The sequence below is a fragment of the Pistacia vera genome, unplaced genomic scaffold (assembly GCF_008641045.1).
Source record: "Pistacia vera cultivar Batoury unplaced genomic scaffold, PisVer_v2 Contig507, whole genome shotgun sequence".
NCBI classification, from domain to species: Eukaryota; Viridiplantae; Streptophyta; class Magnoliopsida; order Sapindales; family Anacardiaceae; genus Pistacia; species Pistacia vera.
This window is the reverse complement of record NW_022196343.1, coordinates 1271932-1286672: the sequence shown is the minus strand read 5'-3', so window position 1 is coordinate 1286672 and position 14741 is coordinate 1271932. Positions and strand designations below refer to the sequence as shown.

General features: G+C 35.0%; 1 protein-coding gene across 1 annotated transcript; it reads right to left on the bottom strand.

Annotated features, from left to right (window-relative positions):
* Nucleotides 1-1566: 1566 nt before the first annotated feature.
* LOC116105960 (prefoldin subunit 1-like) lies at nucleotides 1567-14733 on the bottom strand. The gene is made up of 6 exons (XM_031392323.1): nucleotides 14696-14733; nucleotides 14549-14602; nucleotides 13439-13544; nucleotides 13214-13220; nucleotides 12988-13072; nucleotides 1567-1683 (listed from the first exon to the last, which is right to left on the bottom strand). Exons 1-6 carry the CDS (start codon nucleotides 14717-14719, stop codon nucleotides 1567-1569), a joined length of 393 nt encoding a protein of 130 aa, XP_031248183.1. The 5' UTR covers nucleotides 14720-14733.
* Between the last annotated feature and the right edge of the window lie 8 nt (nucleotides 14734-14741).

Sequence of the window (14741 nt, the reverse complement as noted above, 5' to 3'; positions counted from 1 at the left end):
CAAATTAGATTATTAAAACTCACGTAAAATAGTTGAATAACAACTTTAGTACTGACTAACTTTTGGCCAGCAAATTTATCGAATCCATTGAAACCATGGGATTTACATTTAGAGTATCATGTTAACTCTTTTATCATCAACCGAATTGGTCTAATTTTCAAACGACAGAATTGGCTCGCTACTATGTGAATGATGTGATTTTTTGGATTTAGGTTGAAGATTGTTTTGATCTTGTGGGATTATGAGGATGTTAATATAGAACAACTTTATTGGGGAAACTAAGAGGACTAGTTTTCGTACCAATAATTTGTTCATTGTAGGTCCTAGTCATTTCATTTTTAATGTTTCTAATTAATTTTCATGAATAAAATATTACTTTAGGGAAATTTAAAAATAAACAAAAAATAAAACCATAATTATTTGCCCCATTTTCAGGGTTTAAAGTAAAAAATAACCCCATTTTTTAGGGCACTTCAGTAAGACCTTTTATTTCAAGTTTTCCAACTTTACCTTTGCCTTTTCATCACTAAATAACACAAAATCCTTCTCTTCAACAAAGGGTTTAAGAATTCTTTTATTTGAAATTGAAATGTAGAATAATAAATGTTCTTTGTGCATTAAAACCAAAAAATAAAAAAATAAAAAATAGTGTGCTAATTCAATTGGGTTCAGAAGTAAAATTTCCTAAAAATGGTAAATAAAGTTGAGCATGGTTTGACACTTTGACTACACTCAAGTGCTCGACTAACATTACCCTGCTCAAGTGGGGTGGATATAATAATGAAAATTATATGGGACTTCCGTAACATTTTTAGAATCATATTGGACTCTTTCTGATATTGAATATATCCACCGGTAAAATCGCAGTGGATTTTTGGTGTACAGTACACAAAAAGATGTCAAGATCAATACCATCAATTTTATATAAGCCTAAAAGATATCATACAAGTCCCTAAAAGATGTACACTGGTTTGATGTAATAAATTAGATATCATATCATTTTGATTGATGTTATGCTTCATATAGGCTATGGTTCTAGTAAAGATGTTGTATTTACCATGAAATATTGTCCACTACTTCAATCAGGGCCAACACAAATCCCAACTACCTGTTTATGCTATATGGGAGAACACAATTTGGAAGATACAAAGAGAGGAAATGAGATGTTCCAAAGATTGAGCAAATTGGTTGACTCCAAAAAACTTGGGTTGTCAATTGCTCATGTTTTTTATGTTCACACGTGTGATTACACATGCATAATTTAGCATACTTAAATCCCTAGACAAAATATCGGGTGCTCTACCTATTTGGGCGCAAAAAGCTAGAGTCTCTGATGAACAGATTCCAAGAGGTCATGAGATTTGGAATTAAGGAAAAGAATCTAGGAGAGTTGCTAACTTCATAGGTCAGCAAAAAATGAAACACTTGAGAATTTGTCAAAGACAATATAAAAAAACTAACAAAGCCATAGTATAATCAAATTGTGTCACATTCTAGTTTTTGTTCATAATGGAAAATCAAAGACAATAATTGCGGAAATTTTCATTACCATAAGAGCTACATACCCTACATTACAGTCACGGACATAATCTGTTGTGCGAGACCTGGATCTTGTGGTAAGAGCTCTGTCAAGTTGTTTTCCACCTCTGCCTTCTGCTTCTCTAGGTATTCATTTGAGGTATGCTTGATGAAAAGATATCATCTTATTCCAATCCTTACCTTTTTACAGTCAAAAGAAAAAGAATAGAAAGGAATCCATATCCCCTACTTGATCGGCAGAAAAATAATGAGGAAAAGATATACAATCCCTCAAAGCTCGGAAAACTTGACCCTTCAATATGTGGAATGAATAGGAACAGAAATATAATTGTTTTTCTTCCTTTTCTTTCTTATTAAATTCCAAACAATTGTAAGTGACAACAATTTTCAATTTCATCTTCCTTAGAAATAATGAGTTCCCTTCCCTTGACAAAGCAAGGAGTTATGAAGGTGAGACATTTTCTGCAACAAACTTCCCATTTCCAATAAAGTCATTTCACTCGTTACCATAGTCCAAAAGTATGATTCTAAGAGAATATACTAGATTAAATCACATGAGCATGTGAAAGTGTAACAAACATAAAAAAGCCTTGATAGAGACTAGGTCAATCGATAGCATTTACAACTTTAATTCTGGCTGATCGTCATGGTAATTGTAAGAACTAAAAGAATAAACTCACACAAAACACAAATCACAAAGACAACAAAGAACCAACACACAACACAGAATTTTACCGTGGTTCACTTATCCAAATTGGATAAGCTACGTCCACGTTGAGCTCCGGAAATGGGAGAACTCACTGCACTACTTATTAGAAAAGATCCAACCAAGAACAATTACAAGCCTATCTCTCTCACTGTACAAGAAACCCTCACCGCAACTACTCCTGGAAACACTCACCTCGAATCCCCAAGAACAAAAGCAAATCAGCCCTCCTGATTGATTACCAAATCACCTAATTAACCCACATTACAAGAGTTTCTACAACCAAACTGAACAACTCAAAACAGAGAGAAAAATTGCAAAAGAGTAAAGGTTTTTCAGAAGTAAAATAACAGCTCGATTTTTCTGCAGTTGACTGGGCAACTTTTTCTTTTATATGTTGACTCAATAGAGATTCTCAACCATCAGATTTGGAAGAGATCAACTGTCAGAATTCATTTCAGCCAAATACCAAACGTTGCGTTTCATTAAACTTCACAGTAGCCTAATTTCAGTCTTCACTTCAAAATCAATAAATAATCTAATCGTCATGGAATTGGTCTATTCTGACCTATGGCGATCATCACCTGTCCCATCTCCTAAAGGCTTTAGCTACTACATTCAATTCTTAGATGACTATAGTAGGTTTACTTGGATCCTTCCTTTAAAGTTTAAATCTGAAACTCAAGCCATTTTTAAACAGTTCCATAAGTTAGCCGAGAGACAGTTCAATACAGTCATGTAATCTGTTCAAACTGATTGGGGTTGTGAGTATAGCAGTCTAACTTCATATTTTCTTGACCATGAGATTCATTTTAGACATCCATGTCCCTACGCTCACCAACAAAATGGAAGAGTAGAGAGAAAACAACGACAAATAGTGAAACAAGGTCTTACATTATTAGTCCAAGCCTGTATGCCCTTGAAATACTGGTGGTTTGCCTTTCAAACTGCCACTTTTCTCACCAATAGATTGCCCACTTCTATTCTATCAAACTGCTTTCCTTTTGAATTTTTATTTAAACAAAAACCCAACTATTCCATTATTAGAGTATTTGGGTGTGCAACCTATCCGTTTACTAGACCATATAGTGCTCACAAGTTTGATTTTCACACAACAAAGTGCACATTTGTTAGCTACAGCTTCAATCACAAAGGATACAAATGTTTAGATTCTAATGGCAAACTTTATATTTGTCTTAGTGTTAAATTCGATGAGTCTAGTTTTCCTTTTGCTACATGTTCTTCATCTCCTCACAGTAACATATCTACTTCTGCATCATCATTTTATAATTCTGATTTATCAGCTAATCAATCCCCTATTTCCTTTTTTCAATTGCCTACAGTTTCCTCTGCTTCACCTACACATGCTAAATCACATGAACATTTATTTACTACACCTACTGAGTCACAAGAACATTTACTCAATTGTCCTATTATATCACATCATTAGCAAGATACAACTATGAATATGTCACCTCACATTCCCTCAAGTTCCAGAACACTGCCTAGATCCCCAAATCACTCTTCTAAACCTGTTCAACTCACTGTTGAACTACCATTTGAAAAACAGCCTTTCACTTACACTACTACGAATCCCCATCCTAATAGCATTCAATTAGCTGTTGAACTACCATTTGAAAAACAGCTTTCCAATCCCCATCCTAACAACATTCAATTAGCTATTGAACTACCCTTTGCAAAACAGTCTTCCAATCACACTACTTCAAATCCCTTTCCTGATAGCATTCAACTAGCTGTTGAACTACCTTTTGACAACCAAATTTCATCTCATATTCCCTCTACCAACCATCCCGAAAATACTCAGCCTACAACTAACTTACCTGCTGCTCTACAACCTCTAAATACTCACCCCATGCTTACTAGATCCAAAACCACACTTTATAAAAACAATGCTAGTCACATCTCACCTTGACACAACTAAACCATTAAGTGTTTCTAAAGCTCTCTCTCATCTGGCCTGGAAATAAGCCATGCACAGTGAATTTACTGCCTTGCTCACGAATAATACTTGGGAACTAGTTCCAACCGAGCCTCACATGAATATAGTTGGGTGCAAATGGGTATTTAGGATTAAGCATAATACTGATGGTTCAATTCAAAGGTTCAAAGCCAGGTAAGTGGCTAAGGGGTTCCAACAAACTCCTGGAATTGATTACCTAGAGACATTTAGTCCAGTAATTAAGTAATCTACAATCAGAGTTGTGTTAAGCTTGGCTATCACCTATGGATGGGATATTCAACAAGTAGATGTAAATAATGTCTTCTTAAGTGGTGAGCTGAGTGAAACAGTTTGCATGTCTCAACCTCAAGGCTTTGTGGACTCCAAAAATCCTCTCCATGTTTGTAAACTAGTCAAGACACTATATGGCCTAAAATAGGCCTCGAGAGCCTGGTTTTATAAGCTCAGAACTGCTTTTCTCAAGTAGAGCTTTGTAACTTCTGTGGCTGACTCTAGTCTGTTTATTTACAAAAAAAATGATCAGGTTGCTTATGTTGTTGTCTATGTAGATGACATTCTCTTAACTGGTAGTGATGCTATATTTGTGAGTGGAATTATGCACAAACTGAACATTGAATTTGCCTTGAAGACTTTGGGGTCCCTGAAATATTTTCTAGGCTTTGAAGTTCTTAGAAATGACTCAGACATTCATATGAGTCAGGAAAAATATGCCAAAGATCTTCTAGTAAAAACTGGAATGATGGACTCCAAGGCATGTTCTACACCGATGGCTACAGGCAACAAATTAACCTTTGAGAACATTGAGTTATTTGATAATCCAACACTTTATAAAAGTACCATTGGAGCCGTACAATATCTAACTTTGTCAAGACCCAATATAGCCTACTCAGTCAATAAATCGAGTCAATTCCTTAAGGCTCCTACTCAACTACATTGGCAAGCTTGTAAAAGACTTTATAGATACCTTAAAGGGATAACAAATTTTGGAACTCAGTTCAGTAAAATTCATAGATTTCACCTAGAATGCTACACCAATGCTGACTAGGTAGAGAGTATTTAGGACAGAAGATCCACTAGTGGCTACTGCTTTTTTCTTGGCTCAAATTTGCTGCAATGAAGCTCTCGTAAGCAAAAAGTAGTGTCTCTATCCTCTACAAAGGTAGAATATAGAGCCCTTGCCCAAGGAGCTACAAAAGTAGCTTGGTTCAGAAGTCTATTCTCTGAAATTGGCTTGAATCTTCCTGAAATCCCAATTATTTGGTGTGATAATCAGAGTGTTGGCTCTCTTGCATCTAATCTAGTTTTTCATGCTAAAACCAAGCATATTGAACTTGATGCACACTATATAAGAGAACAAGTTGCTTCCAATCATGTGAAAGTTCAATATGTACCTACTGAATATCAAACAGCTGATATATTCACTAAATCCATGTCTACTTCAAGGTTTGAACTTCTTAGAAACAAACTACAAGTTACAACTGCTGTCGGTACAGTTGAATCTCTTCCTGAATCAACTAAAGATAAATAGAAGTGATAATCATATTCATATTCAGTACTGGATGCATACTACAATGTTCAAATTTGTAGTTGCGGCTTACTAAAGGTACTGGTGTGATCAGGTCACTTTCATATGCCTTCGATGTAAGTGTTCAGTTTGATGGCAGTCAATTTTCTGTTAAAAGGGATGCTTAATTGCCTGATGACAGTTTGATCAGGTTGTTGATAATCAGTTACTCTTGAGATCAGTTACTACTGGTGTAGTGGTTAGTTGATGGTAATCAGTTTGCTGTTCATGTTTGAAAATGTAGTCAATTTCACTTGACATTAGTTACTGGTGTAGTGTTCAGTTGATAGTAATCAGATTGCTGTTCATGTTTGCAAATACAGTCAATTTCACTTGAGATCAGTTGCTGCTGGTGTAGTGGTTATTTGATGTCAATTCGCTTGAGATCAGTTGTTATTACTGTAGTGTTCAGTTGATGGTAATCAGTTTGCTGTTCATGTTTACAAATGCAGTAAGTTTCACTTGAGATCAGTTGCTTCTGGTGTAGTGTTATTTGATGTTAGTTCACTTGAGATCAGTTGCTGCTGTTGTAATGTTCAGTTGATGGTAATCAGTTTGCTATTCATGATTGCAAATGCAGTAAGTTTCACTTGCTGTCAATTACTATTGGTGTAATGTTCAGTTTAATGTTGTTGACAATCAGTTACCTGTGATGAAATTAAGCTTACAAGAACTCCTGCTCAGTTTGATAAAAGATGTTAAAAAGTGAAAATGCACAATGTTAACACTGCTCAGTTTGTGGGAAGATGATAGTAAAAGTACAACAATTCCCAGTTCATTTTGAGGGAAGATGTCAGCAATAGGGGTGTTCAAAAGAACTGATTGGAACCAGAACCGGCGGGTACCCAGGGTTTGGTTCCGATTCTTACCCAGAACCAGCTGTCAACGGGGTACGTTCCGGTTCCAAATTTTTGGAACTATTACTGTGCGGTTTCAGTTTCGATTCCTAACTATAGGAACTAGAACCGGGAACCAAGACTAATATAAAATAAAATTAAAGATTATGGGGGTTAATAAAAACTTTTTAGAAAAAGTAATGTGAATACATTTATATTTATATTTCATAACATTTAAAGTAAGTTGGTTTGACTTTTGAGAATCTACCTTTACAAAGTAATGGAGTTTGTAATTTTGAATTTATAATTTGTTATTTTATTTTTGTTAACAAGTACCAGGTGGGGGAGGGGGCAGTATTTGTAAGTTTTTAAGGGTTTTTTTGTCATTTAAAAAGTTTTGGGGGATCATTGTAATTTTATAGGGTACCCAGAACCGGAACCGTTGTTACAGGTTTCAGTTCTGGGTACCTAGGAACCGAAACCATCGGTTCCGGTTTTGGTTCCAAATTTCAAGGAACCGTTGGTTCCGATTCCAGTTCCAGTTCCTTCAAAAAATACAGGGTACCCGGAACTGAACACCCCTAGTCAGCAAGTACAAATGTAACAATCTTTCCCAGTTTAGTTTGAGGGAAGATGTTAGTAAAGGAGTTTGTTAGGAGTCTGTTTAAGTGTTAAGTTTGTTAAGAAGTAGTTACTGCCATTAGATATCGGTTACTGTTCAGCTCAATACTGTAGCTTATAAAAGCATTACTGTAGCTTGTACTCGTTAAGTGAAATACACAACAGAAAAAAAAATTCCAAAATACTCTTTTCTTCTTCATCGTTTTTCTCTGTTTTCACTCTAAACCGCACACATGCCAATAGCAAGTTCAACATTTTAGAAATTGCAAAATGAACTTTTTCATAGAAGAAACCTTTTTTTTTACATAGCCTCAATCGAAAGATGAATACCACCTGCCAATATATATGCAGTTTCACATTTCCATCCATGAACAATTTGAGGTTCTTAGACTGAGATTTCAAGTTTAGTTAGTTGTGGTAGCATATATTATCATTCTTTTCCCTTAGTGATAAAGCGATATAAAAGAGCTTATTGCTTACACACATAGAAAAATATGGATTTGTCCAAAGTCCAAATTTGTTATAACAATTTAACCAAAGATAATCCTAAAGTCTACCAAAAATAATTCAGCCATCCTGGTTTTCCATAAAAATGTTAAGAACATTAACATATTAACTCATCCGATGCTTAGGTTAAAAAGGTGATCCCATACTACATCATACACTAAAATCAATTAACAATGAAGCTAGATACGTTAAATATTAGTAATAAGAATATAAAAAGTAGAAAATTGTGAGAAGCAGCTAAAGTAGAAAACTAAAGATTGATATGGTTAAAATGACCAGTTAAAAGTACTGGTGGGAAAAGCATTTGCTAGGATGCCTAATTTTCATAATGCAATTATTAGTTATATTAGTTTTTATTACTGCTGAAGTCCAAGTGTCATATTGTAATTGGTTGTAATTAGTTATTTAAAAGAGTTGTAGTAGTTGTAAAAACTGAGTTGAGTTGACTGAATAATTTTTTCCTCAATTCTTTTTCTCTGTCTCGTATCTCTTAACATGAAATCAAACCTTGATCTTGGGTTCAATTCAATCCAAATTCTGCAAGTTTTTTTTCTTCCAAAGTCGAGACTAAATTAGTTCCAATTTCATTTAAGATCGTTCAGTTTACTCAAATTCTTTACAATCTTTCTTGAAGATCATTTATTTTCAACAATGTCGTCAAACACCTCGGAGAATCTTCAAGTTGTGTCCATGGCCGCCGATTACAACAATCTGTTATACATGCACCCTTCCGACACGCTGGGGAGTCAAATCATTAGCCAAATTTTAACAGGAAGTGACAATTACAGTATTTGGAGTCGAGCAATGAAAATTGCCCTCCTTGTGAAGAACAAGTTAAGGTTTATCAATGGAACACTCCTGCACCCTCTTGATCTGATTTAGGTGCAGTAGTGGGATCGTTGTAACGTCATTGTCATGTCTTCGATAATGAATTGCATTTCTAAAAATCTTGTGGGTCGAGTCATCTATGGAACCAACGCTGCACTGTTTGGCAAGATTTGCAAGAGACATTTGACAAGATCAATGGTTCTCACATATATTCAATCATGAAAGACATTGCTACAATACAACAAGGTTCGTCATCAATTTCAGTTTATTATACGCAATTGAAGCTCCTCTGGGATGAGTATTCTTCTATAGTCCCATCTATCACATGTTCTTGTCCTTCATCCAAAGTTTATAAAGAGTATGAACAAACTCAGAAAGTAATACAATTTCTGATGGGTCTAAGTGAGGGTTATGCGGCTGTTAGGAGTCAAATTCTTCTAATGAATCCTTTACCAGTCGTGAATGTTGCTTATGGCATGCTTAGTTAAGAAGAGAAATATAGGGGTATCACTAATTCCACCACCTCTCTATCAGATACTGCTGTTTTTTATACACACAATATTTCCAAGAATCAAGGGAATCCAAGAAGTAACAGTCAGCAATCTAAAAAGAAGGCGATGGAATGTGAATTTTGTCATCTAACAAATCATACCATTGATTTTTGTTGGAAACTTCATGGCTATCCCGAGAACTGCCAAAGATGCAGAAACAAGAAGCATTTCAACCATAAAACACCTACGGCCAATAATACTAAACACACAGCTGAGGAGTTATCTTCAAGTTCAACAAAGAATGTACCAGTGACTACATCGATTTTTTTCTCCAGCCCAATAACAAGAAATTCTTAAGCTATTGGGCAAGGATGGACCTTCACTTATTGCTAATGTTGTTCAAGGTGCTCTTGACATTGCTACCAATGTCGCAGGTACTCCTCATTCTTTTATGGTTTCTTTTTTAAATAATGCATGGATATTAGATACAGGAGCTAATCATCATATGTCATCTGATTTTCATTGCCTGGATAATGTGCACCCTTATAATTCCTTCATCAATCTTACTGTTAAGTTACCAAATGGTATATCTGTCCCAATAACCCATACTAGTGATGTTTGCCTCTCTCCACAACTTAAACTACATAAAGTCTTATTCATACCATAGTTTAGATACAATCTATTATTTGTGTCAAAGTTTTGCAAAGATAACAATGTACATGTTTCTTTTTTTCCAAAATTCTGTTTGTTTCAGGACCTATGGAATGGATCAATGATAGCGATTGGTAAAGAGCATAATGGATTGTATTATCTGATTCAGAAACCGAATTCACATTTGTTTTCTCATTTGAATAAAACCATGATTGCTTGTAGTGCTCTTTCCCATGCCATACGCATAATAGGCTAGGTCATGCATCTATTTCGAGAATAAAGTTGATTTCTTCCTTACATAATTCGTTTGTAAAGGAATCACTCCCTCATTGTAAGGTTTGCCCATTAGCTAAACAATGCAGAAAACCTTTTCCTACCAGTCTCTCTATCACTTATACAATTTTTGATCTGGTACATATTGATATATGGGGTCCTTACAAGGAATCTACTCATAATGGTTTCAAATATTTTTTAACTCTTGTGGATGACTTTTCTAGTGCCACTTGGACATATCTTATGACTGTTAAGTCGGATACATTACATATATTCAAAAACTTTGTTTCCATGGTTAATAATCAGTTTTATGTCAACATAAAAAAGATTAAGACAGATAATGGTACTAAATTCTTTAGTACTGACTTCACAAATTTTTTAAATTCTAACGGAATTATTCATGAGAGTTCATGTCCTTACACACCTCAACAAAACGGAACTGTAGAAAGCATAGACACATCATGACTATAGCTAGAGCTTTACGATTCCAATCTCATGTTCCAATCACTTTTTGGGGGGAATGTATTTTGAGTGCCACTTATATTCTAAATAGAATTCCTACTTCACTGTTATAGGGTAAGTCACCATTTGAAATGTTGTTTAAAACACCTCCCACACTTTCCCATCTTAGAGTCTTTGGTTGCCTTTGTTATGCAAATATACTGCCCCAAGTAGACAAGTTTGGTCCAAGAGCAGTTCCTTGCATTTTTTTAGGCTATCCAACCTTCCAAAAGGGTTACAAAGCATTTGACATTCAATCTCAAAGGTTTTTTGTTAGTAGGGATGTCACATCTCATGAGACTATTTTTCCATATACTGACCATAACATCACATCTCATGCATCACCATTATTCCCTTCTACCACACAATTTCATGATGAATCAGATTTTTTAGTTTTTGACAATCCAATGGCAGTTCCACATCTAGTTTCTATTAATGACAATTCCATAGTTTCTCCAGCAACAGATTCAGGTAGTAGTCGCATCATTGAAGTTTCACCTATACAGCCTATTCCAAACACTGTCTGACGGTCCACAAGACCATCTAAACCACCTGTTTGGCAAAAAGATTATGCTATCCCTTATAAATCACAATACCCAATTTCTAATTTCATTTCATATAAACATTTGTCGCCTAGATATCAAAGTCTACTTTCTGCCATATCTCACATATCTGAACCACAAACCTTTAAAGAAGCCATAACTGACCAAAATTGGAGGAATGCTAGGGATACAAAACTTCAGGCATTAGAATCAAATGAAACATGGCAATATATTAGTTTCTCTTCCACCTACTGGAAATAAGGCCATTGGGTGTAAATGAGTTTATAAAGTGGAACTTAAGTCAGATGGTAGCATTGAAAGATATTAGGCTTGATTAGTTGCAAAGGGGTATACATAGCAAGAAGGTATTGATTACACAGAGACTTTTTCTCCTGTAGCCAAAATGGTTACAGTTAGGACCATTTTAGCACTTGCAGCCATAAATGATTGGGGTCTCTTTCAAATGGATGTATATAATACCTTCCTTCAAGGAGATTTGAATGAGGAAATATATATGAAGGTTCCTCCAGGTCTGAATAATCAACTTGAGACCACAAATAAGGTCTGCAAACTATTGAAATCCTTATATGGTTTGAAACAAGCTTCTAGACAATGGCATCACAAGTTTACCACTGCACTGTTAGAGTATGGTTTCTTGCAGTCCAAAAATGACTACTTGTTATTCACTAAGACTCATGGGAGTAGTTTGGTGATCTTATTAGTGTATGTTGATGACATACTACTAACGGGTAACAATCTTGCAGCCATTGATGAAGTCAAACGATATCTCAATGCCAAATTTAGAATCAAGGATTTAGGCATCTTGAGATACTTCCTTGGGATGGAAATCAGTTGCTCACGAGCTGGTTTGGTAATAAATCAACGAAAATATGCACTCGAAATTCTTTCTGAAACTGGTTTGCTAGGTTCTAAACCAGTTGCCACCCCTTATGAGCTACACCTCAAATTAACGACTGTTGAATTGGATAAATTAGTTGGCACCTGTACAAATGATCCACTCCTAGAGAATAAGCATCAGAGATTAGTAGGTAAACTCATCTACTTATGTATGACTCGACCAAATATTTGTTACTCAGTTCAACATCTACGTCAGTACATGCATTCACCTAAGAAATCTCACTATGAAGCTGCTTCAGAGTATTGAGATACATCAAATAGAGTCCTGGTACTGGCTTATTTTTTTCTGCAAAGAATAATTACACCATTGAGGCTTATTGTGATACTGATTGGGCTGCCTGTCTAATGTCTAGAAGGTCCTTAACATGTTATTGTATCAAGTTTGGTGAATCTTTAATTTCCTGGAAAACAAATAAACAATCTACTATTTCCAGATCATCTTGTGAGGTTGAATATAGATCAATGGCATCCACTTGTTGCAAGATTACTTGGATACAAAGTTTGCTCCTTGATTTGGGCATCAAACTTCTACTACCAGCATTATTGTACTGTGACAATAAAGCTGCCCTACATATTGCTGTTGATCCAGTATACCATGAACGAACCAAACATGTTGAGATTGACTGTCATCTGATCCAAGAAAAGATTGATCGCAAATTAATTAAACCTACATACATCTCCACCAGTGAACAGCCCACCGATTTGATGACCAAGGGATTATGCAAGCAACAACATCGGATTCTCATGTCCAAGCTTGGTATGTTTGATATTCATCAATCATTACCAGCTTGAGGGGTGATATTAGTTATATTAGTTTTTATTACTGTTGTAGTTTTTGTTACTGCTGAAGTCCAAGTGTCATATTGTAATTGGTTGTAATTAGTTATTTAAAAGAGCTGTAGTAGTTGTAAAAACTGAGTTGAGTTGAGTTCAATAATTTTTTCCTCAATTCTTTTTCTCTGTCTCGTATCTCTTAACAGCAATAAATGAAAATTTATAGCAAGAATAAGCAGTTGAGAGGACATATACCTGTAATGCTGCAATTGCAGTTTCACTATCCTTAAATTTCTGCTCTTGTTCATTCATTAAAATTGACTTGGGCTCCAGAACAAACCTGGCCATGAGATGTGAGTGTTAGACAGTGAGAGTAATAATGAGAGAGACAAACAAAATAGTTACTCAAATTTAATAATCCACATTCCAGGAAGTCTAAAAATGAAATTTAGTGAGAGCCACTAGGTTTTCCAGTACTTACGTTCTCCCTGCAAAATGATAAGGAGAAGAGGGTTAACCATGTAATCTGTCTCACAGAAATTAATATGCTAAAAATGAAAGTAACAACAGCTACTCATTTAAGATCCAGAAGCATATAAGGCAGTCTTATTACCAAAACACCAAACAGAAACTGGTTAATTTCCTAGATTAAAGAATTGATCTGAGTAAAACATGCTAAAATAAGATAATGGCTCTAAATTGATACCTATGGATTTGTATGTATTTGTATCATCAGGTAATTGGCGCAGCTCCTCCAAGGTTAAGTAAGCACACTTATTCTCCCCTTCTTTATTTCGCATTTGGTTGTGCACCTGAAAGCAACAAGATCACTCACTTCAGTTTAAAGAGTCAAAACTATCTTTCTATCACTAAATCAAATGCATCATGGCAAAACTATCTTAAAACTATCTTCAAATGGAATTCTTCAATTGATAGAAATACATCCAGTGACGTAAAACAGTAATTAGAAGACAAAGAGAGGTGATGTAATGTTTACTAAAGCACCACCCTAAATACCAAAAGACAACAAGACAATCAAGGGCAGCAAACATATAATCCAACTGAAATGGCATCAACATTACAAATGTCTAGAGAAGATATTCTTGAAAGAGTAAAAGAATTAGGATCTTCACAGGGTTGCATGGGCAACTACGAAAAGAGCTTCAACATATGAGGTGCAAGTAAATAATCAAAAAGTTAAATTTTCACATTATAAAAGAAAAACAAGTCAAAACCTGACATCAAATCATTATATTTCACTAATTTTTTAATGACAAAAGAAATCATATTCAGAGGAACTTATTTTGAAAATAAAGAATTCAGCGCTTAATGAACGAACAATTACACCAACATCGATCTAGTGTCATATTTTTACATGGGAAGAATTGATACGAAAAAATCCTTCTCCTTTCAGAAGCAGTTTTCAATTCACCTCTTTGCCAAACGTTTGGCAGAGTGCATAGCTAAAAAATTCCATTCATTCTACATCTCTATCCCCTCCATTTTCCTTCCAAACAATCATAAGAGAAGGAAATATTATAATTTTTCCTTCCCCCTACTCCCTAGGCCTTCCTCCAATATTTTCTTGAAAAAAAAAAAAAAAGAATAAAGAATAAAAACAATCTTGCTTTGGCTTCAAATCTTCTTCCTTAAAACTAAAACTTAATTATTTTCTACCAACACTTTCAAAGCATACCAAGAGTAACACTAAGCTAAATCAACAAAACAAGCCAAGTTAAAATGCGTGAAGCGAGGGAAAACTCATATCAGAACCATAAAAGTAATTAATTGCGAAGAAAAAGTAAAAGAGACTGACCTGCTTCAATTTGCCAGTAGTTTCAATCATGCGACCTTTAATCTCCATAAATGCCTTTTTTTTCTTTTTAAACAAATGGTTTCAGATCAATAAAGAAATTTGTAATTTAACAAATATGAATCAATGATAATCTATGGCTGTTCTTACGGTTCTGTTGGCTTCGTCAGACATTGTAGAAGATACTCCAGTGCCA

Coding starts and splice junctions, on each gene's coding strand:
- LOC116105960 (XM_031392323.1), bottom strand. CDS start 14,719: ATGTCTGACGAAGCCAACAGAACC. Junction 14,603..14,695: donor CTGACGAAGCCAACAGAACC/GTAAGAACAGCC, acceptor AAGAAAAAAAAG/GCATTTATGGAGATTAAAGG. Junction 13,545..14,548: donor CTACTGGCAAATTGAAGCAG/GTCAGTCTCTTT, acceptor TGTTGCTTTCAG/GTGCACAACCAAATGCGAAA.